At 44.8% G+C, this 23,229-nt stretch overlaps 1 protein-coding gene across 5 annotated transcripts in view; it reads left to right on the top strand.

The window, feature by feature from the left end:
- The window catches only part of XPNPEP1 (X-prolyl aminopeptidase 1), a 58,960-nt gene that overhangs the window by 8,915 nt on the left and 26,816 nt on the right, over nucleotides 1-23,229 (top strand). For 2 of the 5 annotated variants that reach the window (XM_040486381.1, XM_040486382.1), the window contains exons 2-5: nucleotides 1,876-1,964; nucleotides 9,140-9,264; nucleotides 20,519-20,582; nucleotides 22,452-22,556. In XM_040486381.1, the coding sequence (XP_040342315.1) occupies nucleotides 1,876-1,964; nucleotides 9,140-9,264; nucleotides 20,519-20,582; nucleotides 22,452-22,556 (383 nt within the window). Of the gene's footprint in view, nucleotides 1-1,875; nucleotides 1,965-8,011; nucleotides 8,124-9,139; nucleotides 9,265-20,518; nucleotides 20,583-22,451; nucleotides 22,557-23,229 lie in introns of all 5 variants that reach the window. The other 3 variants (XM_040486383.1, XM_040486384.1, XM_040486385.1) reach the window with 3 other exon arrangements.

Here is a 23,229-nt window from a genome sequence, read left to right as displayed (position 1 = left end):
CCAGGACATTTCACAGATAAAATAGTTTCTACTCAGTTTGTTCTTTTAAAGAGTCTCTTATAGTTTATCTCCCTCCCTGTTTTTAATATTATTTTTGCTTCCCTTCCTTGATGTTCGTCTGTTTGTATCTTAAATTTCACACATGAGAAGTCATATGTTATTTGTCTCTGACCAATTTCACTTGGCATAATACACTCTAGTTCCATCCATGTTGTTGCAAATGGCAAGATTTCATTCTTTTTGATTGCCTAGTAATACTCCACTGTGTATATATACTACATCTTCTTTATCCATTCATCCATCGATGGACATTTGGGCTCTTTCCATACTTTGGCTATGTCGATAGTGCTGCTATAAACATTGGTATGCATGTGCCCCTTTGAAACAGCACTCCTGTGTCCTTTGGGTAAATACCTAGTAGTGCAGTTGCTGGGTCGTAGGGTAGTTCTATTTTTAACTTTTTGAGAAACCTCCATACTGTTTTCCAGAGTGGCTGCACCAGTTTGCATTCCCACCAGCAGTGTGAAAGAGATCCTCTTTCTCTGCATCCTCGCCAACATCTGAGTTGCTGCCCGGGTTGTTAATGTTAGCCATTCTGACAGGTGTGAAGTGGTATCTCATTGTGGGTTTGATTTGTAATTCCCTGATTATTAGTAATGTTGAGCATTTTTTCATGTGTCGGTTGGCCATCTGGATGTCTTCATTGGAGAAGTGTCTGTTCATGTCTTTTGCCCATTTCTTCACTGGATGATTTGTATTTTGGGTGTTGAGTTGGAGAAGTTCTTTACAGATTTTGGATACTAACCCTTTGTCTGACATGTCATTTGCAAATATCTTCTTCCATTCTGTTGGTTGCTTTTTAGTTTTGCTGATTGTTTTCCTTGGCTGTGCAGAAGCTTTTTATCTTGATGAGGTCCCAGTAGTTCATTTTTGCTTTTGTTTCCGTTGCCTCCAGAGATGTGTTGAGTAAGAAGTTGCTGCAGCTGAGGTCAAAAAGGTTTTTTACCTGCTTTCTCCTCTAGGATTTTGATGGTTTCCTGTCTTACGTTTAGGTCTTTCATCCGTTTTGAGTTTATTTTTGTGTGTGGTGTAAGAAAAGGGTCCAGGTTCATTCTTTTGCATGTCGCTGTCCAGTTTTCCCAACACTATTTGCTGAAGAGACTATTTTTTCCATTGGATATTCTTTCCTGCTTTGTCAAAGATTAGTTGGTTCTAAGACCTTCTAAGTCTGAAATGAATTCTAAAATAAGGGCCCCAAATAATTGAAGTTAAGAGAAGGAATAGAAACCATAGTGAAAGAATGGCACACCATGAAGAAAGAGCAGGCAAATTAAAAAACAAAACAAAACAAAACCAAGGAGTGCCTGGGTGGCTCAGTCATTGAGTGTCTGACTCTTGATTTTGGCTCAGGTCATGATCCCAGGGTCATGGGATTGGGCTCCATGGTGAGCGTGGAGTCTGCTTAAGATTCTCTTTCTCTCCTTCTGTTCTCTCCTGCCCTCTCTCTCTAAAAACAAACAAACAAACAAACAAACAAACAAACAAAAAAACCCCAAACAAACCAAATAGAATGTGTACATGTGAAAAATATAGTTGTTGCCAAAAAAATCTTTTTAGACTAGTTAGGAGATTAGACATAACTGAAGAGAATTCATGAATTAAGAGGTTAGATCTGAGAAGGTTTGCCTGCTATGGTGCTGTTTTTGCTGCAGGTTTTATCTGAAACTTTTACTTAATTTCATTTTGATATCGGGGTGAGAGTCCTTCTGACTCATGAAGGAAAATTGCTAAGTCAAGTAGATATCCTCTCTAAATAAGCCTTGCCACATTTCCTATGGTCAAAGTCTGCAATATCCTGTTCTTTCTCTTCTTAAGGGCAAATCACCAGGATTTTCAGCTGAAAAATTTAAGAATAATTGAGCCTAACGAGGTGGCATACTCTGGTGACCCAGGCACGGAAACAGGTAATAATTTTGCCTATTAATTAGATGGAACATCTCAAAAGAATTAAAAAAATTTTTTTTTTACACTTATTTATTTTTTGAGAGACATAGAGCACAAGTTGGGGAGGGGCAGAGAGAGAAGGAGACACAGAATCCGAAGCAGGCTCCAGGCTCTGAGCTGTCAGCACAGAGCCTGACGTGGGGTTCGAACTCACAAACTGTGAGATCATGACCTGAGCTGAAGTCGGACGCCCAACCGACTGAGCTACCCAGGCACCCCTCAAAAGAATTTTAGGTCCCCATACTCTAACTCCAAGTGGGAGAGAAGAGGGGGTAAAGGATTAATAATTGTTCATGGTTGGGACTAATTGGGTAGATATATATGTGGAAATTAAAAACCATCTTGTCTTTTGGCTTCTGGATAGTTGGTTACTATTTCTGTCTATATTTACCACTTTTTTAGGTAACACATTAGAGAATTTTAGTTTTTGTATTTCCTGTTTCTGGGGATTGGGTGGTGGTGGAAGAGGAGATAGGTTATTTTTTGGAAATGGCCTCTTCTGGTTTTTCTACTCTCTATTGTAAACTTTAATTGACTACCTTAGAGAGGGGCCTCCAATTTTTGTCTTAAGATTATGAAATGAGAAAAGTTTATAGTATAGTACTCTACTGTATACATTGAATGTACATTCAGGAAAATCTTTTTGGGAGAAATTTCTGGAACCATACTGTCTTCCCAGAACTGGCTGATCATATTGTTGGGTTGCCAGAATCCTGAATTCTGAAAAGTGGTATTTAAATGCATTTCTATCCCTTGAAAGCTAACGCTTTTCTGAGGACCACCCAGGAGAACCACAGCATTTCCTTTTAGTTGACTGAAAAAAATTAATCACCTGAAGCACATAAGCCGTGACTGGTCTCTCTTTGGAAGAGCAGTGCTATAATTGCATGCAGTTAGGTCCCTTTTCTTTAAAAATATAGATAAATGTATCCAACACATTTTGGGTCACATTAAGAAGGAGGGGAGGAAGAAGGAAGAAGGAATGAGAAATAAGTAAGTAAAGGGAAAAAGTGATCGAATGATCAAATTTAGAGTTTAAAGAGAACTTCTCTTTATTATGTATGAAGAAAGAGAGGTCCAGGGAACATCAGTTGTCTGAGGTTGCTGATCCCAGCTGGAAACTAGAACCCACTTGTTTGACTCCATTGGTCTTAGAATACTTTGAAGAGAGCCTCTATTATGTCCCCTAGATAATATGTTATAGTAGAGCATAGACTTGGGAATGAGATAGATATTGGGTCTTGGTGCCTGATGATCCAGTTGTCTGGGGCAAGTATTTAACTCCTGTTCCTTTATAAAATGGGAATAGCGAAACCTCCCTTGGAGGGTTATTGTGAGAACTAACCACTAATGTGTGTAAAGCCCTCAGTCCTCACTCCGCAGTGAGACAGAGAAGGAAACCACTGCCTCTAAAGCTGTTGATGCTGGAAGAGCAGCCTGGCATCTTTGCATGTGTTAAGATGCTGAAATCGGAGTAAACCAGCCCCTTCTATTCTTACAACAAGGTGTGTAGGAAACCCAGCTGGTGCTTCAGATCCAGACTCAAATAATATTCCTTGAGCTTTTATAATGTATTAGATGCTGTGCATGGTGCTCTAACACATGATGTCAAGTTAAATTCTTCTAGCCACCCAGTGAGGTGAATATGGTGTGCTTTTCATGTACTTCTAAGCAGTGAAGTTTTGTTTATGATAAAGGCTGAAGGTTTAGAAACTTATTTCTAAAAGCAGGCCCGCATGTACAAGAGACTTTTAAGTGAGTCATTCTCTTTAAAGCATGATTTAAAAATACCTGGCAGCGTATGGGCTAATGTTACATCATGGTCTAGGCTTGTTGCTCTTGGCTTCTTTCTTCCCTGCACACCCTGATTAACTCTTGGCTGCTTCTAAATTTCTAAAAGTAATGGAATGTGGAGTGAGCAGATGCTGTAATATGACATCTAAGATCCTAGCTTTCTTCTTTCACTGAAGATTCATTGCTGTTGGTTATACTGAGTCTGGTTGATAAAAGATCATGACATAAAGTTGTGACCTTGACTCAGCCATCTTTGAGTGAGCATATGTATGTGTTAGGTGGTGGGCTAGATAACACGGATTCGGGAATGACGATGGCATGGTCCCTCTCTTAGGGAGAAGCAATATATACGCCTGTTGCGCTATTTATCACATTGCCTTCGTAGTTAATGTGTATCTCTCTCTATTAATTGCACACACATAACATTTACTGTGTGTGTGACACTGTTTCTAAGTGCTTTGTATATAGTAACCTATCTAACCCTCATAAAAGTCACCTGGCGAGGGTAACCAGCCGAGACTCTCATCTCCTCCATCTTGGCCGCGTTTTCAAGTGCTGCCACCTCCATGGCTGGGTCTTGTAATTCTGTAAGCTTCGTCCCCTCCTCGGCTAGCTGCACACCCATTCAGTTGCTTTCAGGGCCTGTTGTGCTTGCGGCCACAGCTGCTCCAGCCATCTTGGTGCCTGGAAGCCGCCTCCAATGCCCCAGCCCATTGCTTTAGTCATTGCCTATCACTATCTTCTTCACCTTTGCTGTGGCTGCCGCTGCCACTTACCATGTCCTGACTGTGGGTTGCGGTCTGGGGAGCGCTTTCTTTGTGTCTGATATGGGTGACAAAGAAGTGGCTGCATCTGAACAAGCACACCAACCAAATGTGAAGGAAGAGGAGAAGGGAGCAGGGAAGGTGGTGACGGCAGGTGGCATTGTGTAGGGAAGTGCGGGGTGTGGAGTAGAGTAAGGCCTGCGGTGCTGATGTTTCCGAGGAGGCCGGTCAAGAGGGGAAAGGTGAGGATGAAGCAGAGATGGTGATGAAGGTCAGAATCTGGTGGTGAGGAGGCAGGTTATGGTGACCATGAGGCAGAGGATGTCCTTGGCCAGTTCCATTTTGCCTGTGCTGATTTTCAGTTTGGAATTGAGGATTTTGTGCTTGCCGTTAGTTCTGTTGACTTTATTGATGATGTCAGTGACTGATAAGGTTGATATGTACTCTGGTCAGTGCTATAAACTCCCAGTCAGTACCATCAAAATCTTTAAGTCAGAATGTGCCCAAATAGAAGCCAAATCCTATAAGGAAATTGAAGATCTTGAAAGAAAATACATTGGCTGCTATCATGTATTTGCTTTTTTTAAAATTCCAGATGCCCAGGCTGTACTCCAGACTAATTAAATTAGAAGTCCCCCAGGTAGTTCTGTTGTGCGGCCAAGGTGGAAATACTGCTCCGAGGAAGTCTGCATTTTGATTTGACTCTTTTTAATGTCAACTTGCTCAGAAATATGGTTTGAAGCCCCTGAAAGATGTCACAGTAAAGTTTCAGATGCTGGCAAGCTTACAAGGTTGCAGTAGGCTTCATTTTGAACCCAATGGAGGTGTTGACATATAAACTTAGGTTGGATCAGATAATTATGATCCTTCTTAGATAGAAGAGAAATTACAGGTTAAACAGATTAGGCCAAAGGAAAGGAGGCCTCTCTGAAAAGTATTCAGAGGCAGCTATAATGCAAGGAACATGGGAATGTTTGAATTGTGAATAGGACTGTTCCCAGTGACTCTGTCATTAAGTACTTGCTGTCCTGTGGAGACTCCTGAGATGGAGCCCTGGTGCCGGTGGTCGATGCTACCCTGGCAAATTAAGAATGGAGCACTTCTTCAGTGAGTCCCAAGATCAACATGGTACCTCACAGGGGAGTCTGTTGGAGGTAACTGTAATGACTGAGACTTCTGTAGCCCCAGATGCTGGTGATGATGGAGAAGAAGCAGATAAAAATGTGGAAGACAAACCTAAACAGATCCACATCTAGCAGAGTTCAAGCCACACTGAGTCAGGCTGTCAGTCCTTGACCATACTGGTCGTATAATGGCTCCATGGTCACTCTTCATTACTTCCAACATTGTATGTTAGGACATGTATAGTTAAGTAAAATATTTTTTATTTGTTTAAAAAATGGGTTGGCAAAATACGAAACACTGGAGACACCAAATGTTGGTGAGGGAGTAGAGCAGCAGGAACTTTCATTCATTAATGGTGGGAGTGCAAAATGGTATAGCCACTTTGAAGACAAGTTTGGCAGTTTCTTACAAAACCAAATGTATTCTTACCTTAGGATCCAGTGGTCATTCTCCTTGGTATTTACCCAAAGGAGTTGGAAACTTAAGTCCATGCAAAAACCTGTACATGGATGTTTATGGCAGCTTCATACACAACAGCCACAACTTGGAAGCAACCATGATGACCTTCGGTAGCTGGATGTATACATAACCTGTGGTACATCCAGACAATGGGATATTATTCATCACTAAAAAGAAATGAGCTATCAAGAAAAGATGTGGAAGAACCTTAAATATATATTGCTAAGTGAAAGAAGCCAATCTGAAAAGGCTATGTGTTGTGTGATTCCAGCCGTCTGAATTTCTGGAAAAGGCAACACTGTGCAGACAGTAAAAAGATTGGTCACTGCCGGGGGTTGGGGGGCAGTGAGGCAGAGGGATAAAAAGACCGAGCAGAGAGGATTTTTAGGGCAATGAAAACTATTAAGCGGTTTCGTATGATGCTATAATGCTAGATACGTGACATGCATTTGTCAAAACCTGTAGAATGTACCACACCAAGAGTGAATTCTAAAATGAACTGTGGGCTTAGGGGGATAATAATGTGTCTGTGTAGGTTTATCAGTGGTAACCAATGTACCACTCTGGTGGGTGATCTTTTTTTGTTTTTTAAATTCAATTTATTTTATTTTTTTTTCAAGTCTTTATTTAAGTTCCAGTGAGGTACCATACAGTGTAATTTTAGTTTCAGGTGTATGGTTTAGTGATTCAACACTTACTTACAGTACCCAGTGCTCATCATGAGTGCCCTCCTTAATCCCCATCACTTATTTAACCTATGATCCCACCCTGCCTTCCCCCGGCCTCCCCTCTGGTCACCATCAGTTTTTTCTCTATAGTTAAGAGTCTGGTGGGGCGCCTGGGTGGCGCAGTCGGTTAAGCGTCCGACTTCAGCCAGGTCACGATCTCGCGGTCCGTGAGTTCGAGCCCCGCGTCAGGCTCTGGGCTGATGGCTCAGAGCCTGGAGCCTGTTTCCGATTCTGTGTCTCCCTCTCTCTCTGCCCCTTCCCCGTTCATGCTCTGTCTCTCTCTGTCCCAAAAATAAATAAACGTTGAAAAAAAAAAAAAAAAGAGTCTGTTTCTTGGTATTCCTCTTTTTCTCCACTATGTACGTTTGTTTTGTTTCTTAAATTCCACATATGAGTGAAATCATATGGTTGTTGTCTTTCTCTGACTGACTTAATTCACTTAGCATAATGCTTTCTGGCTCCATTGGTGGGGAATCTTGGTTGTGGGGGAGGCTGTGTGTATGTTGGAAAAGAGAGGTATATGGGAACTCTGTGTTTTCTGCTCAGTTTTGCTGTGAATCTGTAACTGTTCTAAAAAAGTAAAATCTATTTTAAAAATGAGCTGGAAAAACTCATTATTCTACTTGAATTCTAATAGTATAGTTTTGTGCCAGTATATGGGGTGTGGAAAGATATGTATGGTCCCTGTTTTATAATTGACTTTTTGTGAAGTTGTTTTGTTATATGCCCATGGGACTATAACTATGATATAGTCATTATCTAGTCATATATCTATAGTTATTTTACGTATGAGTTATCAGAACCGTTCGCTGATGTCAGTAGTTTTTGAGAAAAGTTTTTTGAAAAACCAGCTGAAATGATTTGAAAGTTTGCATTATGTCCTTTATCACATAGAGATTGTCTCTTATACTCATCAGGAGGCAAGAATACATTTTTGATTTGAGTATTTCTTTTGATGATTTCTTTACTAGAAATTAGTAAAAGTATGAAGTGTAAGAATTTCTAGTAAGACTACATTTAACATTTTCTTTTTAAAATGATTTTCATATTTGCTTCAGTTTTGTATTTTCTTGAGCTGGTGACTCCAGCTCTAGTTTTATTGGGATAGACTCTTAGGGACCCCTGGGACTTTTTCAGGGCTCGTTTGGAAAACCCTGGATCTACTCTGCAACCACCATATTTTAGAGAGGTGAACACAGACACTGAGACCCCACTCCCCTTCTCCCTGAGGTTGCACACCCAGTTGACAGTAGGTATTCACTAGATCACGTGACTTAGACTTTTAACTTGTAGTGGACTGATCTCCTAATCTGTGGTTGGCTAACAAAAATATTGTAATATGATATTTTAAGTTTATTTATTTATTTTGAGAGAGAGAGAGAGAGAGAGAGAGAGAGAGAGAGAGCGCACGAGTTGGGTAGGAGCAGGGAGAGGGAGAGAGAATTCCAAGCAGCTTCCGTGCTGTCAGCGCAGAGCCTGATTTCACAAACCATGAGATCATGACCTGAGCTGAGATCAGGAATCGGACGCTTAACCGACTGAGCCACCCAGGCACCCCTAAAATGTACTACTTTTAATGCGGTCAAACTTAAGCAGTAAAACATCAGAAAAAGAAAAGAAAAATCACTCCAAGTCCCTCTCTCCAAAGGTAGCCACTAATTAACACTTGGGTGACTGGCCTTCTAGAAACTTCTCTCTGAATATACACATACAGATTTCCAGATAAGAACAATCTGTACATCTTTTTTTGTAATTTGTTTTTAATCAACCACCAGTGGTTTTGGTGTCTTTGCTAGTTAAATATAGATCAGTGTAATTTTTTTTTGGTCTATAATTTTTAACGATTTTGTAGTGTCCTGTTGTATATATTATAGTTCATTTACCCAATTGTGTATTTTCCTCCACTTTTTTTTTTTTTTTTTTTTTACTATCAACAAAGATCTTTGATATCAACAGGTATCTTTGTGCATCTGTTTATCTCTTCAGAATATAGCCATGGAAGTGGAAGAGGTAACTGATCAATTTGGAAATGAGTATCAGTAGCTCAACTTTCCATGCCGCAAATGGCTATTGGGAAGTGGTATTTAAGAACTGTGAACTGTAGAGTTCCTGGGACCTTTGGTGTTGGTGTGGTGGGGGGTGGTCAGTTTGAAAATGCAGCTAGGGTGGGGCAGCTGGCAGGCCCATCCCTAGGGCTGCCTTTGAACTAGTCACTGAGTTGCCCCGGGCAAGCTGGTTTTGGAACAAACTCTCATGTTGTTGCAGACGGCAGAATGGCTCCAAAGGTAACCTCAGAGCTGCTTCGGCAGCTGAGACAAGCCATGAGGAACACGGAGTATGTGACAGAGCCGATCCAGGCCTACATCATCCCATCAGGAGACGCCCACCAGGTACTAAGTGGAGATGGGCCAGGGTTGGATCTCATCAGCCTGTCCTCTGTTGTCATTCTTTTCCTCCATCCCCAGTGTGTTTGTAGGATTCTAGCTGTCAGTCCACAACCGAGTGTGTCCTCCAGGGCTTGGCACCAGGGACCTGTGTCTAGTAGGGTCTCACTGAATGCTTGTTGCTTTGGCCCTGGCTTCCTTATTTCCAGTGAACATAGCCAGCTTTTAATAACTTGTGGAAGCATCGATGGACAAATGAAGGGGCAGAGATCTGGACCTTTCTTTCGCTGACACACCTAACCTCCTCTCCTCTGCCACACCCTATCCTTAGCAGAATTGTCTGTTCTGCCTCCCTTCTCCTCTCCCCATGCAGACTGTCCTGTCCCTCCGACATGGCCAGAAGAGCAGCCAGAAAGTTGTCGCGGATCTCTACCCTAGCAGGTTTTAGGGGTAGTTCTGAATAACACCCTCCTTCCCCCTGCAACCACTACCTTTGATGGAAGTAACTCAGTAAGTGACCTTTACCTCTGAAAACACTGGTGAGCTAAATAGGGGAGAATCGGGTTTGCAGAGGTGGAGGTTGCATGTGGTGGAGCTGAAGGGCAGGGGGTGAAAGCATTCTAGTATCTACTCTTTTAGGTCATTCAGTCAGCAAGTGTTGGAATGCCTGTACCATGGTCATGCTCCTGCAAGGTTACAGAGATGAATTGAAGATTGAATTTCTGCCCTCACTATGCTGATGGTTTAGTAGAGAGATGAGACAGTATACGAAGTACTGTTCTCCCATAGAGTCATCTATACATATATATTTTTTATAACCTTTGCTTACGTGCGAGGCACTGCCTTAGGTGTGGTATGTGACGCAAAGATTAGAATGGTCCTGCTCCCAAGAACATACAGTTGAGTAATGGAGTAAAGATACATATACATGTGTCTGTATTACAAGGTGGAATGTGGAAATGCCTTCAAGAAAATATGGGCAGAGCGCTTTGTGAGTTTAGGGTTGAGAGGGAAAGATGACTGAGGGCTTTATGAGCAGGGGAGGCATTTGAACTGGATGTTGAAGGATGGGTAGAGTTGGATAAACAGAGGAAGGACGGAGAGGATTCTAGGCAGGGCGATTGGTGGGAGCAAAGGCCGCGGAGCAGGGCAGGGAAGGTTGGAGTGCTTTTGAGAAACAACATGGCAAGTGCCCCTGGCAGAAGCCCAGGCAGGTAATAAGCGATAGTGGGAATACAGCTGGTGCTCTCTGATCCTTCAGGGGCAGGTAACAGAAACTGCCCTGAGGTCCTTTGAGCAATAAAAGGCTTTATAAGGGTTTATGGGCAGGGCCACTGCGCTGGCAGAACTCTAGGTTGTGAATGGTGGTCTCTGGAGTTGTGCGATGTCAGGGCCTCAGATGGGGTGGCTCGTGGAACCTGAGGGCAGGAATGCAGCTGGCCAAGAACAACTGAGATGGGAAGGGTTTCAGTTCTTGCCGTAGGTCGGTTTCTCCCTTTCTTAGGGAACATGGTAGACAGTAAACAGGGGCCAACCAATAGTTCCCACATTTATATCTTTTGATCTTTTACTTTCAAGATACCAGATTGAGCTAGAACCTTAATCCCAAGTCCAGAGTCCTGGTTGAGAACTTGATTAGCATAGCAGCTTGGTGTTTATCATTGGTGTGTGTGTGTGTGTGTGTGTGTGTGTGTGTGTGTACACATGTGTGGTATGGCATGTGGTACAGACATGACTGATGATGACTGATAAGGGTCTATCATGATGGAGGGGTGGCACATAAGAGTATTACTGTAAGTTGAGCAAAGTTCTCAAAAGATGTTCACTTTCACTGGCCGCTTTTCTGCCCCTCCTCAAGGGTGCCAGACCACACGGTTGTGACAATATCAGGCCAGTGTTAACCTGGGACAGCATGAAGATTGGACCCCTGCCTGGAAACATAAGATTTCGTGGCCTCAGGAACCGATGAAGGGCTGAAGTAAATAACCAAAGGGATTGGATAATTAGAGGCAACAGCATGCAGTTCGGTGTACTTTGATGTTTAGAGCGGTATTCCCCAAACAGTATTCTGTAGTATTCCTGTTGTGTCTCAAGGTGTTCTGCAAAAAGTGTATTCAGTGGTTAAGAATATAGTGAAATGAGCTAAACAGTTTCTATCTTTATGATAACAAAGTTCAGCATAAAATTTATCATCCTATTTTCAAGTATGCAGTACAGTGGGTTAACTATATGCACATTGTTGTGTAACAGATCTCTAGAACTTTTTCATCTTACAGAACTGAAACTCTATACCCATTGAACAACCCCCCCAGTCCTACCTCCCACTACTCACACTCACCACTCTCCACTCTACTTTCAAAGAGGTGACTACTTTATACACCTCCCGTAAGTGGAATCATACAGTATTGTCTTTTTGTGACTGGCTTATTTCACTTTGCATAATGTTTTTTAGGTTCATCCATGGTGTAGCTTATGATAGGATTTCCTGTCTAAAGGCTGAATGATAATTCATTGTATGTATATACCACCTTATTTTTAAAGTTTATTTTTATTTTGAGGGAGCAGAGAGAGAGAGTGAGAGAGCACACACGAACAAGTGGAGGAGGAGCAGAGAGAAGGAAAGACAGAATCCCAAGCAGGTTCGACACTGTCTGCACAAAGCCCAGTGTGGCGTTCGAACCTAGGAACCGCGAGATCATGACCTCAGCCAAGATCAAGAGTTGGACGCTTAACTGATTTAGCCACCCAGGTGTCTATACCACATTTTGTTTTTATATGCCACATTTGAAAAAAATCTTTTCATCTGTTCATGAACATTTGGGTTGCATCCAGTTCTTGGCTTTTGTGAATAATGCAGGGAACATGGGTGTGTAAATGTCTCTTTGGGATACAGTTTCAGTTCTTTTGGATATATACCCAGAAGTGGGATCTCTGGATCATATAGTAATTCTATTTATTTTTTGTTTTTTATACTTTTTTTAATCTTTATTTATTTTTGAGAGAGAGAGAGAGAGAGAGGATGAGTGGGGGAGTGGGAACAGAGAGAGAGAGAGAGAGAGAGAGAGACAGAATCCAAAGCAGGCTCCAGGCTCTGACCTGTCAGCACAGAGCCCAACACAAGGCTCAAACTCACGATCCGTGAGTTAGTGACCTGAGCTGAAGTCAGGTGCCCCTAGTTTATTTTTTTTTTAAGTAAACTCTTAACTTCTTAACCCCAATGTGGGGCTTGAAGTCACGACCCCAAGATCAAGGGTGACATGCTCTACAGACTGAGCAAGCCAGGTGCCCCAGTAATTCTCATTTTTTGAGGAGCCTCCATACTGCTTTCCATGGTGGCTATGCCATTTTACATTTTCACCAACAGTGCACAAGGGTTGCCAACACTTATTTTCTGTTTTTTTTTCCCCCTATAGTGGAATCCTAACAGATATGAGGTAATATTGCATTTTTTTCATTGTGGTTTTGATTTGCATTTTCCTGATGGTTAGTGATGTTGAGCATCTTTTCATATGTTTGTTGGCCCTCTGTATGTCTCTTTTGGAGAAATGTCTGTTTGAGTCCTTTGCCCATTTGACCAGTTTCTTAACTGCAGGACTTCTCGGGGCCTTTAAATGCTAATGTGCACTGTAAAGTTGCACTTTAATGTGCAACTCTAAGGAGAGGAAGAAGTATTCAGCATTTCCTAGACTTAAATTAAATGTCTATGGATTTCCCACAGTCATCTTAGGGGTAGGGTAAGGGACTCCAGTGTTCCATGGAATTCTTGCTCCATTGATCCACAACAACACTTTTCATGCCATGATGGGTTAGAACTGGATTGAAGAGGTGAGGGGAAAGGGAGATCCTTGTGTCGAGAGAGGAAGCCACTGAAGACTAGGGTTCTGCCTGCAAAAGTGGATGAAGAGGGAGGCGAGAGAGTGCGAGATGTGAGTATAGGAGAAGTAGAAGATTCAGTCGGAACGGGGGTGGCATGTGAGGAAGCCAGGGTGGCGGGTATGTTACTGTTAGATTTAGTAGGCGTTGGTGGGGGCAGGGGAGGTGGGTGCAGTTTAGGGTAGGGGTTGGTGACAATTCTTCCTTTCACCTGTGTCCTCTAGAATGGACTAACAAGATTCACCACCTTCGTGGGAACCAAAGTTTCCTGTTGGCTAAGGGCTAGATGAGTAAGTAGTTTGGCCCCACACAACCTGGGCCTGAGTCCTGGTAGGAGATACAGGTAGCAGGCACCCCAGCATTTAGGAAGGGCAGACTCTAGCCTTGTCCCTGAGGAGGCCCTTTCTTTCCCCTCCTGTCCAGGCTCCTCTGATGGGTGTTCCCTGTCTCCAGTCAGTCCCAGGCTTTAGCCTCTGGACTTGGGCTTCATGTCACATGGATTCCGTGCCGACGTACCAGTGATATTTTTCATTTTCTGCCTCTCAAGCATCAGGCAATTGCCCTGGACTGATTTGGTTGCTGCTCTTGTATCTCCATATTGAGCAGGATGCTGGTTCCTGCGGTGGGAGCACATTATATGGCAGTTGGTGTGGGGTCTTCTGTGAGTTCCTGGATCAGTCTGGCTTCTCCAGACAGAACCAATAAAATTGTATAGAGATGTCCATGTGTGTAGAGGGACGTATCATGAGGGAGGGCTCCCACAGTAGTTCCCCTGGTTCTCAGACCTTTGGGTTTGGGTTTGAGCTGGAACCACACCACTGGCGTTCTGCTTCCCCCAGCTTGTGGTTACCCAGTGCTGTATGTCCCTGTCTGAGTTAAAGGCCCGAGAATCAAGAATGCTGATGTCCGAGGGCGGGAGAAGATGAATGCCTCCGCTCAAACGAGGGAGCAAATTTCACTTTCCTCTACTCTTTTGATCTCTTCAGACCCTCAGTGGATTGGATGATGATTGCATTGGTAGGATGATCTTTAGTCCGTCTACCGATGCACAATTTTTTTTTAAAGTTTATTTATTTTAAGAGAGAGAGAGAGAGAGAGAGAGAGAGAGAGAGAGAGAGGATCCCAAGCAGGCTCCATGCTGTCAGCCTGGAGCCCGATGTGGGGCTCAGTCTCATGAACTGTGAGATCATGACCTGAGCCGAAACCAAGAGTCAGACATTCAACCAGCTGAGCTACCCAGGTGCTGCATACTGACACAAATGTTATCTCTTCCAGGAACCACCTTACAGACACAGCCAGAAATAATGTCTTACCAGCTAGCTATCTGGAGATGGTCTGAAGTCAAGTGGCTCATAAAATTAACCATCACAGTCTCCTAGCACTGTTGTCTGAAATTGGGTCTCTCCTCTGAGAGAGTCTCACAGGCCGTCATAGAGCCCCAGCTAAAGATTCTTAACAGTTTGGGGCGCCTGGGTGGTCCAGCTGGTTAAGCGTCTGACTCTTGCTCTCACCTCGGGTCTTGATCTTAGGGTCAAGAGTTCAAGCCCCACGTTGGGCTCTGCACTGGGTGTGAAGCCTGCTTAAAAAAGAAAAAAAAAAAAAAAGAAAGGACTCCCTACGGTTCACCTCAGGGAGAGGCCTCAGGTGTGTGAAAGACTGGATCCATGAGTGTTATTTGAATTAAAAGTTGAAAGTTTCTGAGTAAGGGGTGTGACAAGCTTTGCACTGTTGGTATTTCAGTTTGTTTTATTCTGCCTGGAGTTAGAATATAATCTATTTGTTTACTAGCAGGGGAGATTCTTGTAGCCAAGACAGGCCAAGTTTATCTTGATAACCTTGGTTCTGGGTGCTGTTCGTCAGCCAGTTTGGGTTTTTGATTTTTGGTTTTGGTCATTATAAAGCTGTGTCTGGTCCAATGGCCTGATAAACTTGTCTTCCTTGCTAAACTTTGGGAATGGCAGTGAGGTTGGCCAAACGGCAGGTGATGTAACAGGCTCTCATCAGCCCTTCATCTCCTGCTAATGGTCCCGGAATATCAGAATTGGATGGCTTCTCCCTGGATGAGTAATTGAGAGTCAGGAATTGAGGCTTCTGTCAGACAAGTCGGGACCCATTGAGGGATTTTGAACAAGAGAATGGCGGGATTTTGAACAAGAGAAGGACCGGGGGTTAGTATGGATTGGAGAAGGGAGATACTGGAGACTGAGAAGCCATTGGGAGGCCATTGCAGGATTCCAGAGTCAGGATACAGAGGGCTGGGACATGATGCCGGCCTTAGGAGCAGAGAAGAGGGGAAGGATTGGACGAGAAGCCGTAGAACACAGACTGAGCGTGGACCTGACAGGCAGATGGCAGAGGGGTTTGGGAAGGTTGGAACCTGAGAGGGTTTGTGATGCCGTCCAGAGAAGCAAATGAGAAGTCCCGAGTCCCTTCCTTGGTTCCTGTGGAGAGGTGGGGCAGAGTTGGGGTGACTGCTAAGTGGGACTCTGGGGCCTTGCCAGGACTGTGAGGACAAGAAGGAAGGCTCGGCTTTGTGTGTGACCTGCTGCAGCAGCCTTCTCGGTAATAGAGAGGCTGCTGTTCTCTGTGGCTGTTGTTCCTAATTGTTTCATTTCAGGCTAGATTCAGAGTTGATGGAATTTCTCCTACGGGTGGGGAAGGGAGGGTGTTGGAGAATGAAGGAAAATCTTGAATTCTGTCCTTTGTGTACTTTCCAAAACACAAATACACACACCCACGCACTGTTCCGTGCTAGAGAGAAAATGCACCCCAAATGCGTAATTACACGGGGACCTGGCAGTCCAGGGGCCTGGTCCTCACTGTCCTCTGCAACTCTGAGGGGTTCTTTCTCTGTAAACCCAGAATAAGGGTTGCCGTATCATGTGTTTGGGCCCAGAGAGACTTTTGAGGTGAGGAATTGTCCATTCTTTCTGGTAATCTGGATGCTTTCACGTACCATCTAAGTCAAACATTGGGATTTGTGGGCGCCATTGGCCCCACACCAGGAGAATCATTGGTTGGGGCCAGAGCTGTGCCAGCTCTGCCTTTAAGAAATCCAAATTCTTTATCCTTCCCATCTGTAAGGCTTTATATTCTGTTCTTGGGGGTAGTTTAATCGAAGGTTCATGTTCTGTCAGAGGTGACTGTGCCAACTTGAGTTTTTGGCTATTTTTATGGTTCTTCCTTCTGGAAGACTTGAATCAGATTTTCCTAAACTCTGTCCTACTCCCATTCTTCCTGGAGTTGGCTTCCTGTTTTGTATTTCTTAAACAGACTCTCTCCTAGGGTGGAGCAGTGATTTTTATCACAGAGTGATTTTATCCACTGTATTGATTAGAGTAATGCTAGCTATGGTAACAGGTCTCAACGTTTCAGTGGCCGGGTACTGTGGAGCCTTAACTCTTGTTTATGTAGCAGTCTGGAATGGGTGTTCTTGGTTGGTGGCTGACTTTCTTCCACTAGTAAGAGAGCGATTCGGAGCTCCAGGCTCTTTCCATCCTCTGATGCCACCATTCCGGCTGGTGGAAGGGGGAGGAGTGTGGAGAGGGCACACCCAGTTTTTACTCTCCTGACCCAGACATCACCTCGACCCCACATTCCATTTATGAGAACTACTCACGTGAGCCCACTTAGATGCAAGGGGGCATGGGAAATGAAGTCCTAGATGGAAATACAGTTGTTGGCAATATAGTAGGGGTTTAGTAAACGTAGCTACTAGTATCTGTTATCACCCAAGGCAGGGCATGGACAAATGTCAGTGTGGATGCTTCTGTAAAATTCTGATGTGGGAGGTCTCTGAGTGGAGTGGGTCAGAAAACTTTGTGGAAGAGGGCATATTTGAGCTGGATTTTGAGAGATGGCTAAGGCTTTTTTTTTTTTTTTTTTCCCTCTTCTTTTCTGGTTTACAGATGTGCCTTATTTGGCTGTGTATTCTTTACATTGTTTGAATTAGATGTCAACACTTAAAAGTTGGGTGATCTCTCATGAACACATATATTTAGCCTCTCCTGAATTACTGAGGGTTGGCAACATGCGGCCTGCATTCCGGCATAACAGAATTCAGAGCTGAGAAGAGCTGCTCTCTCTGGAAGAGTCACTTCCTTATCCTGCTTTACTTGTTTAGTTTACTTGCCTGTACCCTAACACATTTAATGAGTTTGAAACCCCAGTTAATGATCCCTTCTGGTCTTGATAATGTATTAGTTTCCTGCTGCCGCTGTAACAAATTACCACAAACTTAGTGGCTTACAATAACACAAATCTATTATCTTTCACTTCTGGAGGTCTGGAGTCTGCAGTGGGTCAGTAGGGCTATGTTTTTTTTTCTGGAGGCTCCAGAGGAAGATCTTATTTCCTTGCCTTTTCCAGTTTCTAGAGGCTACCTGCATTTCTTGTGTTGTGTCCCTTCTTCCATCTTCAAGGAGATGGCTAAGGTTTTAACTAGGTTGAAGGACAAAGGTTCATGTTTCCTTCTGCTTGTTCATTTATTCAGCAAATGTTGGTTAAGGACCTACTGTGTGTTACCTATACCATGATAGGTTACCTATACCTATACCATGATAGGGACAGGGACAGTGATGAACAAAGACAAATACCCCCATCTCATGCAACTGGTATTTTGGGGCAAGATAATACCATAATGATATAAAAAAAGCTCAAGAAGAGAAGCATCTAGAAAAATGTGCTATACAGAGAGGTAAAGGCCAGGTGGCCACTTTGGATAGTCCAGGCAAGCCCCTCTGCGGAGGTGACATCTGATCTGCAGTGTAATGATGAGAAGGAGCTGGCCATGCCATGATCAGAAAGGGACTTTGATAGGCACAAGGAAAAGCATGTGCAAAGGCCCTGAAGTAGGAATGAGCTTTGGAAGTACAAAATACAGAAAGCAGGCGAGGTGGCTTGAACATCTCGGGTGGCTGGGAGAGTGGAGGGGCGTTCTGAGAGGACAGCAGGGTCCGATCAAGCAGTGCATTGGGGATGGGCTGGGTTTGGGTTCTATCCTAAGTATGACGGGAAGCTATGGTGAGTTTTGAGCAGGGTGCTAACATGGTGCATACAGACATTTTGGAAAGCTCACTCTGTGTGTGTGAAGAATGGATTGTAGGGTTCGTGGTCCACGGGGAGATGGTGGAGGCTTGGATTGAATGCTGGTCTCAGGTGGAGAGAAACGGTGGTTTTGGAGAGAAAGCCGATAGCTCTGCTTCCTTGTGCCTTTTCCCCCGTATGCTAAGGCTTTGGCTTGTTTTAGACCTTTTGCTGTTCTCTGGGGAGAGTGTTCTTGGGTTTTGCCAGCTTCATTGCTGGGGGAAGAGTGGGAGGCCCAGGCCCAGTGCTTGTCTGGCCTCTCTGCCTAGCCTGTTGGTGTGGAGGTGACAGCTTTGGTCAGTGACGGCTTTCTGGCATGTTGACTACTTAGGTCATGTCTAGACATTTTTGCCCAGACCTCGTCTTGATCCCAAACCAAACATGTCCACCTGCCGTTAATTCCACCTCCTTTTGGAGAAACCTGCCTCCTGCCTTTGCCAATGGGCAGCTGCTTTGAGAGGCCCTGTCCCTCCTCTCGGGATTGCCCCAGTAGGGGTGGGACATTCCTCGAGAGCTGATCCCTGAGTGGAGACTAGCCGGGCCGAGATGAGCAATACCTTCTCTGCCAGCCCTTTGCTGGCAATCTCACTGTGTGTCACAGGTGGATGAGCCTCAAGCAGGGGACCCTCCTCATCCATCAGGAGCATCTCCTGTGTCTTCTCCATTGTGTACTGTGATTTTTAGTATAAGAGTTATTTTTGTTTACTTAGTTTTCCCGGCCTCTTGGATGCTTTTTCAGCATCTAGGAAGAAACTGATACTGTCTGTTCCATTGCATATATGCAGCACTCTCAGGTTTCTGGTGAGTTTTCTGTTTTAAACATTAACTTACTGTTCTTCACAGCAATCCTAGGAGAAGGGTGGGAACTCCTCCCTACCCTCCGTTTTTGCTTTACTTCTCTTTAGTTTTGCACCCAGTGATTGCTGGGTTTATAATCAAATGAGAAGTCTCCAGTTCATAAATGCTGCTGGCGGCCGTTTCCTTCTGCATTCTTCGTGCTGCCTGTTAAATGTTCCTCTATGGTTTGGGGATAAAACATGCGCCTGGTGTTGCTTTCAGCGGTGTGAAGGGACCTGTTTTAGAAATGAACAACTGAGCCTGAGAGACGCAGTGAGACTTGTTGCAGAGAGCTGGGCCTGCTGGAGGCCAGGTGTGACCTAGACCTGTCACGGCTCTCTGTACTGGCCCTCCGGCATCTCCGTGGGTAGTGTGCCTGTGCCTGGTTTGAGGCTGTGACTGCAGCTGCCCTGGTGAAAGGGGCAGGAGCAGAACATCGACGGCTTCTCACCCCTTCATCGTGTTGACCTAAAAACGCCTTGGTCCGGCAGCCCCGTTCTCCATCCTCAGCATTCTGAGCCCTGCCGGGTCCTTTAGCTCGGGAGAAACCCGCTAACGGTAGAAGGAGCAGCAGCTGTGGAGGTGCGCGTGCCAGATCTCTAGACAGATCTAGAGAGTCTGTCTTCACACTTCGCTATATCCTGGAGAGGGAGAATGTGTCCTGTGGGAGCAGCATGGCCTGGCGCTTCAGAGCCCAAGTTCAAATCCTGCCTCTGCTACTTGCGTGACCTTGGGGAGATTCCTTCGTTCTCTGTGTGTCATGGGCTGTCACCAGAAGTAGCATGCCACGGCCCTGTGCCCTCTGCACAGGAATGAGAACCTTCTGTGTTCCACAGTCTCTAACCCCTTCCGCTTAGAGGCAGGGGGATGGGCAAGACCTGGTTTGGGACATGACGTTTTCTTTTGCTGAAGCCTCCTGGATTCATTGAGGAAGCGTTTCCATTTATACCCCAACAGGAAGGGACAGGGTCTGCGTGGGAGCGATTGGGGCTGCTACCTTGGAGAAGAACACACACTTCAGGAAGTTCAGAAACAAGCCAATGCCAAAGAGATCTAAGTGAGAGAACTATTGGCGCCTAAAACAGAAATTCAGCCTTTCTTTTCAGAAAAATAACAGATGCCTAAATGCCATGCCAGTGGCAAGGAAGGGAGAAGGCTACTGGTTTGTTTTTCAAGATCTCAGTGAGGAAAGAGCAGTTTTGATCTGTTTCATCCTGACTCTCTTTGTTCTGCAGAAGAAGAAATAGAGGCTGGCAGGAGCAGCTCTTTTAGCCCTTAATTAATTGGGGTCTTCTGGATTGTGCGCTAATTTTTTTCATGTTCAGTTTGACTTTTTAGCTAGACTGTTCCTTGAAGGTCCGCCAGCCTTCGTGTCCCTGCGGGGCCTCGCACATAGCTGAGCATGTGGAGCGCAGTTGGCACGTGACTGGTTGAGGTCCAGTTCGCCCTCTCTTTTGTTTTCCAGAGTGAGTACATTGCTCCGTGTGACTGTCGGCGGGCCTTCGTCTCTGGATTTGATGGCTCTGCAGGTGAGTTGCTAACTTCTCTGTCTGTTCTTTCTGTACTTTTGTTCACTTCCCAAAAATAACGGGGCCAGGCTTCAGCCTGTGATAGGACCCAAAAGAGAATGCAAGCCGGGCACTCGCCCTTGAACCTCTGCAGAAAGGTGTGAATTCCCAGCATCCCCCAGTTCCCTAAGGTCAGCTTTTAGTGGCCCTTTTCTCTACACTTTTGCTATTAAAGTTTTATTGTATTTATTTATTTATTTGCTCTTACAGTTTTAAATAATTTTCGTTTAAAAAATGTTTTTGAACTTTTCATTGAAAATAATATACGTACAGAAAACCGTATTAATTAAACTGAAGATACCTGTGTCAACGGCACTCTATAAGTAATGGTCACTAACTGTACCCCAGAACCCTCACCTTAGCTTGCTGGTCCTGTGTAATTCTCCAAGTGCTTGCTTGGCTTCTGGGTAATTTCACTTTCAGTGTAAATAATAAAGGTGGGGACACCTGGGTGGCTCAGTCGGTTAAGTGTCCGACTTCGGCTCAGGTCATTATCTCACGGTTCATGGGTTTGTGCCCTGTGTCAGGCTCTGTGCTGACAGCTCAGAGCCTGGAGCCTGCTTGGCATTCTGTGTCTGCCTCTCTCTCTGGCCCTCCCCCACTTAGGCTCTCTCTCCCTTTCAAATTTTTTTTTTTTTTCAACGTTTTTATTTATTTTTGGGACAGAGAGAGACAGAGCATGAACGGGGGAGGGGCAGAGAGAGAGGGAGACACAGAATTGGAAGCAGGCTCCAGGCTCCGAGCCATCAGCCCAGAGCCTGACGTGGGGCTCGAACTCACGGACCGCGAGATCGTGACCTGGCTGAAGTCGGACGCTCAACCGACTGCGCCACCCAGGCGCCCCGTCTCTCTCCCTTTCAAAAATAAATAAACAGGGGCGCCTGGGTGGCTCAGTCGGTTGGGCATCCGACTTCGGCTCAGGTCACGATCTCACGGTTCATGAGTTCGAGCCCCGCGTCGGGCTCTGTGCTGACAGCTCAGAGCCTGGAGCCTGTTTCAGATTCTGTGTCTCCCTCTCTCTCTCTGCCCCTTCCCTGATCATGCTGTGTGTCTCCAACATAAATAAACATTAAAAAATTAAAAAAATAATAATAAATAAATAAATAAACATTAAAAAACTTAAATAATAAAGGTGAACATTGAGCTACATTGGTGCCCTGCCCTAACTTTTCCAAAACTGCCCTGTCCTTGAGTTTTAGGGTGATTTTTTCCCCCTTCAGACTCCCATCATTAGGCTAGACTTGGCAAGAACCACTTCCTTTTGTGTATGTGCTTGTGTTGGCTGGCCCCTTAGGATTGCTTTTGGCTGGCACCTCTGCTGAAAGCCTTGAGTTCTGCCAGGCCTGTAGGAACTGAGGGCAGGTAGGGGTGGGAGATGTCAACCCCTGCTGGTGACCAGTGAGTCACCGTGAATATGTAGAGCCCAGTGGGTTTCTCAGAAAAGGTGAGACCATTCCTCTGGAGTAGAGCAGATCACCGTGCTGGAATCGTTATCACCTCCGTGTTGTTGATTATGAGGCCATTTTGACCATAGGTGCACAGTCCTCTGTTCTTTTGGCCTTGACTCGAGCTGTGCAAATGGGGTACTGTGCAGGGACCAGGCCTCAGGCAGCCTTCAGAGCTTGGCCCACAGCTTGTTCTCAGTGGCTTTGTGTTCTTTTGCCTGGAGCTTTCTCTGGAGTCAAAGGCCCATCTGCGCTGCTGGAGTGAGGGGTGGTGGGAGGCTGGGCCCCAGGGCTCACTGTGCTTGCCTGCCTGCCACCACCGTGTGCAGCTTCTGCGTGGTTGTCAGAAACGTTTCTCTTTTGTTTGTTTACTCCCCTGCTGCAGGCACAGCCATCATTACGGAAGAGCATGCGGCCATGTGGACCGACGGACGTTACTTTCTCCAGGCTGCCAAGCAGATGGACAGCAACTGGACGCTCATGAAGATGGGTTAGAGACATGGCCAGCCCAACTTCAGTTGGCCAGCTTTGGGAAGGGACCCTAGGGTTTTATGAGGTCATGGACCCTTTTGAGGGTATCTTAGTCAGCTTTGGCTGCCATAACAAAATACCAGAGACGAGGTGGCCTAAACAGCACAAGTTTGTTTTCTCAGTTCCAAAGGCTGGAAGTCTAAGATCAGGGTGTCAGTATAGTCAGGTTCTGGTGTCAGCCCTCCTCCTGATTTGCAGATGGCTGCCTTCTCACTGTGTCCTCACACGGCAGAGAGATAGATCTCTTTTCTTCTTTTTAAAGGGCCACCAATCCTATCAGATTAGAATTCCACCTTTTTGACTTCATTTAATCTTAATTACCTCCTAAAATCCTCTGTCCAGATACAGTCACATTGAGGTTGGGGCTTCAACATGTGAATTTGGGAGACACCATCCAGGTCATGGCACCAGAAAACCCTCTTTCTCTCACATTGACATGCACATACACACACACAAGCATGCATTCGGGGCTGTGGGGCTGTTATAAATGAACAGGCTAGTGATCTTTAAACTTTCTGATTGCATGCCTCCGTTAATGGCTCATGCACCCTCAACATATATGTATACTTGTTTATGTGTTTAGATATACGTGCTGCTGTCCATCTGCATTTCAAATGTGAACAAAAATTAAT

This window comes from Herpailurus yagouaroundi, unplaced genomic scaffold, assembly GCF_014898765.1.
Source record: "Herpailurus yagouaroundi ecotype Mexico unplaced genomic scaffold, PumYag 163, whole genome shotgun sequence".
NCBI lineage: Eukaryota > Metazoa > Chordata > Mammalia > Carnivora > Felidae > Herpailurus > Herpailurus yagouaroundi.
Note: the sequence above shows the minus strand (reverse complement) of the source record. Positions and strands in the feature narration are given on the sequence as shown.